Source organism: Perca flavescens, chromosome 14 (assembly GCF_004354835.1).
Source record: "Perca flavescens isolate YP-PL-M2 chromosome 14, PFLA_1.0, whole genome shotgun sequence".
NCBI lineage: Eukaryota > Metazoa > Chordata > Actinopteri > Perciformes > Percidae > Perca > Perca flavescens.
Genome location: NC_041344.1, coordinates 1952048 through 1957047, shown reverse-complemented (window position 1 = coordinate 1957047; position 5000 = coordinate 1952048). Strand labels below are relative to the sequence as shown.

At 37.3% G+C, this 5000-nt stretch overlaps 1 protein-coding gene across 1 annotated transcript in view; it reads right to left on the bottom strand.

Moving 5' to 3' along the window:
• The window catches only part of LOC114568474 (BCL2/adenovirus E1B 19 kDa protein-interacting protein 2), a 16003-nt gene extending 14531 nt beyond the window's left edge, over positions 1 to 1472 (bottom strand). The window contains exons 1-2 of the mRNA XM_028598087.1: positions 1454 to 1472; positions 235 to 264 (exon numbers count right to left, since the gene is read on the bottom strand). Of these exons, the coding sequence (XP_028453888.1) occupies positions 235 to 264; positions 1454 to 1472 (49 nt within the window). The remainder of the gene's footprint in view (positions 1 to 234; positions 265 to 1453) is intronic.
• Between the last annotated feature and the right edge of the window lie 3528 nt (positions 1473 to 5000).

Here is a 5000-nt window from a genome sequence, read left to right as displayed (position 1 = left end):
ACAGACATGCACACACACGGGCACACACACACACACACACACACACAGAGACACACACAGAGAGACACACACACACAGACACACACACAGAGAGAGTTGTGTGGAGCTGATAGTCTGAATGAACTCAGCTTGAATGTAACAGACGTTCATTCATAATAAAATGTTACCAACTGAAGCTTTAAATGACAGGAAGTAGAATATGAAAATGTCATCAAACATGTCTGCCGGAGTTACCTGTGAGGAGCTCCGCCTCCTCCGGCTCACCTGCTGGGAGACGAAAACAAAAGACATGAAGAAGACACACACAGTTTCAGTCTGTACTTAAACGCATCGCAGAAACAAATTGTCCAAAAAAAAACGCGGAATGAGTCGGAAAATATGTCGACAAAAGTGTCAAAGAATTACTTTTAAAAGTGGCAAAAATGTTGGACAAAAAGCATTAAAATAGTGCCAAAACTTTTGCAAAAAAACCCTCTGAAAACAGTGCCACAAAACGTTGAAAATAAAACAGAAAAAACGTCCGAAAAACAGCAGAAAGCGTTGTTGGAAACGTATGTTTTTGGGAGGAAAATACAGTACAGGCCAAAAAGTTTGGACACACCTTCTCATTCAATGCGTTTCCTTTTTTATTTTCATGACTATTTACATTGTAGATTCTCACTGAAGGCATCAAAACTATGAATGAACACATATGGAATTATGTACTTAACAAAAAAGTGTGAAATAACTGAAAACATGTCTTATATTTTAGATTCTTCAAAGTAGCCACCCTTTGCTTTTTTTGATAACTCTGCAAACCCTTGGTGTTCTCTCAATGAGCTTCATGAGGTAGTCACCTGAAATGGTTTTACCTTCACAGGTGTGCTTTGTCAGGGTTAATTAGTGGAATTATTTCCCTTATTAATAAAAAAGCAAAGGGTGGCTACTTTGAAGAATCTAAAATATAAGACATGTTTTCAGTTATTTCACACTTTTTTTGTTAAGTACATAATTCCATATGTGTTCATTCATAGTTTTGATGCCTTCAGTGAGAATCTACAATGTAAATAGTCATGAAAATAAAAAGGAAATGCATTTGAATGAGAAGGTGTGTCCAAACTTTTGGCCTGTACTGTATGTTGAAAAAAGTGTCCAAAAAAAAGGCTCAAAATATATTTGAAAAGTGGTGAAAACGTTGAGCTAAAAGCATTGAAAATAGTGCCAAAAACGTTTACAAAGAAACTAAAAAAAATATGTCTGAAAAAAAAGCAGAAAACGTTATCATATACATATTTTTTATTCTGAAATTTGTTGAAATTTTTTATTTTTTAGTATTTATATAGTCTATTTTTGGAAAAAAAATACCCCAAAAACTCTGTAAACAGTGCCACAAAACGGTGAAAAAAAACAATTAAAAAAATACAATTAAATATGTCATGTGAATATGAGATGAAGATGGACTCGTCTTCCTCACCGTCCTCATCTCCAGACATTTCTTTCTCCTCTTCCTCCTCCTCCTCCTCATCCTCCTCCTCCTCCTTCTCCTCCTCCTCCTCCTTCTCCTTATCTTCCTTCTCCTCTTCCTCTTCGTCTTTCTCCTCCTCCTCCTCTTCATCTGTGGAGGAAGATCAGACTTTCTTTGTCACAAACACAATCACACTTCAATAATTTAAGGAATTATTGTCTCCAGAAATCACCAAACAATCAAACATGGAATCCAGCAACCTAGAGCAGCCAGTTAATCAACAAAGTTTGTTGATTAACTGACTTTTAATAACGTTTAACATTATTAATATTATTTATTAGAAGTATTTAAAGGCCTCGTCTCTCTAAAATACTCAAAAGATTTTAGAAAAGCAGCAACAACAACAAAAAAAACTGGATAAAACTTTAAAAAATCGCCATGAATGTCTGAAAATAGTAGCAAAAAAACATTAACGTTAATAACACCAAAAAATGTCTGAGAAAACGCAAAATAAGGCTGGAAGAAAACACACACACACAAACTCACACACACACACACACACACAGACTCACACACACACACAAACACACACATGCACGCACATGCACGCATTCCCACATGCAAAAACACACACACACACACACAGAGACACACACACAAACACACACATGCACACACATGCACGCATTCACACATGCAAAAACACACACACACACAAACACACACATGCACGCACATGCACACATTCACACATGCAAAAACACACACACAGAGACACACACACACAGACACACACACATGCACACACAGTCACTCATTCACACATGCAAAAACACACACACACACACACACACAGAGACACACAGACACACACACACACACACACACACAAACACACACATGCACACACATGCACGCATTCACACATGCAAAAACACACACAGAGACACACACACACACACAAAGACACACAGACACACACACATGCACGCATTCACACATGCAAGTACACACACACACAAACAAACACATGCATCGTTTTTGCATTATAAAAATTAGCAAAAAATGGAAAAATGTCGGCAGCAGATTTTCATTTTGGCTCACCGCTGAAACCTGTAAATAATAATCTGCTGAGTCATGTTTACTCATTGATAACAAAAAAGTAACCATCACATCATCCGGAAACACTCCTGCTGTAATAAACAACCACAGACGACAGGAAACAGTGAAATACCTCTCAGATCATCAGCGGGAGTCAAGGTGGGAGTTAAAGTACTCGTAGTATCTGAAGTAGTTGTGACATCTACCAGAGGTGACCTGCACACAGAAACACATTGAGACTTCAGATACAGTATTAGGGGACCACTAAGGTCTATATAAAAGAGACTTCAGATACAGTATTAGGGGACCACTAAGGTCTATATAAAAGAGACTTCAGATACAGTATTAGGGGACCACTAAGGTCTATATAAAAGATACTTCAGATACAGTATTAGGGGACCACTAAGGTCTATATAAAAGAGACTTCAGATACAGTATTAGGGGACCACTAAGGTCTATATAAAAGAGACTTCAGATACAGTATTAGGGGACCACTAAGGTCTATATAAAAGAGACTTCAGATACAGTATTAGGTGACCACTAAGGTCTATATAAAAGAGACTTCAGATACAGTATTAGGGGACCACTAAGGTCTATATAAAAGAAAAAGCCAAATATTTTGACTGTATTATTGCATGTCTCATATACTGTTGTCTTCTCACTTACATTTGGGCCTCATAAAGCCCCAAAAAAAGGTTGGCAAAAAAGTTCCTCAGCCAGCGACAAATATGTTGAAAAAAAGGCCCAAAAAATTCTGTGATAAAAATCAGAAAGTGAAAAAAAACATTAAAAAAACACGCCAAAAACTTCAGAAAAAGTGGCAAAACGTTGAGTAAAGCATCCAAAACTTTAAAACAACGTGCCTAAATGAAAAAAAAAACGCATAAACCAGGGTAGAAGGCGGCAAAAGTTTTTTTAAAAAGCACCAAAAATTCTAAAAAATATAAAATAAAAGCACCAAAAACTTTGGAAAAAAACGACAAAAACTAAGTGGGCCTAAATTCATTGTGAACCTAAATTGTATCATATACTGTTGCCTTTTCACTTAAATTTGGGCCTCATAATTTCCGTAAAAAGTTCGGCAAAAAAGTTCCTCAGCAAGCGACAAATATGTTGAAAAAAAGGCCCAAAAAATTCTTTGACAAAAATCAGAAAGTGAAAAAAAACATTAAAGAAACGCGCCAAAAACTTCAGAAAAAATGGGAAAACGTTGAGTAAAGCATCCAAAACGTTAAAACAACCTTGGAAAAAGGGCATTAATAAAACCACCGTTTGAAACATTTGGGGGCGGAGCCAGATGTTGTAAACATTAGGGGGTGGAGCCAGGTGTTGTAAACATTAGGGGGCGGAGCCAGACGTTGTAAACATTTGGGGGCGGAGCCAGACGTTGTAAACATTAAGGGGCGGAGCCAGACGTTGTAAATATTAGGGGGCGGGGCCAGGTGTTGTAAACGTTAGGGGGCGGAGCCAGACGTTGTAAACATTTGGGGGCGGAGACAGACATTGTAAACATTAAGGGGCGGAGCCAAATGTTTTAAACCATGGGTGTCAAACTGATTCTACCTGAGGGCCAGACATGTAGAGATTACAGTTTTTTTCGATTGCTAAACGACAGTGGGCACACCTGGAGTCACACGTGCAAAACTCTAACTCCAGTCTACACAGCAGCAGTTCATGTGGACCAAACTCTAGATCGTTTTTCATCGCTTGAACACAGTTTTCTAAACTCTACACACTTATCCCAGGACTTTAACCAAAGGCTGCACAACACTGTAGATTTACAGCACTTTGTTCAGATGCTAACACACTGCTGTCAACACTGTTAACCACACATTCAAAACAGAATAGATCTCAGTCTGGTGCCTATCAAACACTGCTGATTGCAATTTTAGCTGAAAGCCTAACTAGGTGTCTTGTTTTAGACTAGTTAGTGAACATGTATACGGTATTTATACAGAGAAAGATCAGAAAGTCTTTTTTTGTATATAAACACCAAATAAGAATGAAACAATTATACACTGTACTCTTTGAGAGAAACAGGTAAAAGATACAAAAGATACCAACATGTCCAGGTAAGAAGTCTGAGGTTATGTACACAGCTATAAAAAAAGTGAAAAACACTATATCTTTACAATAGTAAAACTGTGTTCTTACTGTTTTTCAGAAAGTAATGGCGGTGAAAGCAATAGAAACACCACATTCATTAGTATTTAGAGATGATGAAGACATCTAATGTGATGAAGAAAACTTGCCACATGATGCTGGAGAGAGGCAGGATTAGTCACACTATTCTTTGGTACTGTTACGTACCTTTAGTGTTTTTTCCCAGTAATTCCATAAATTACTAGAGACAAAATACTATATTGAAGAAAACTGCTGATTTTCATGCCTTCTTGTTTACCTTATGTAAAAATTGGTATGCTACCCAATCTATATTTTTTCCTTAAATAAACTG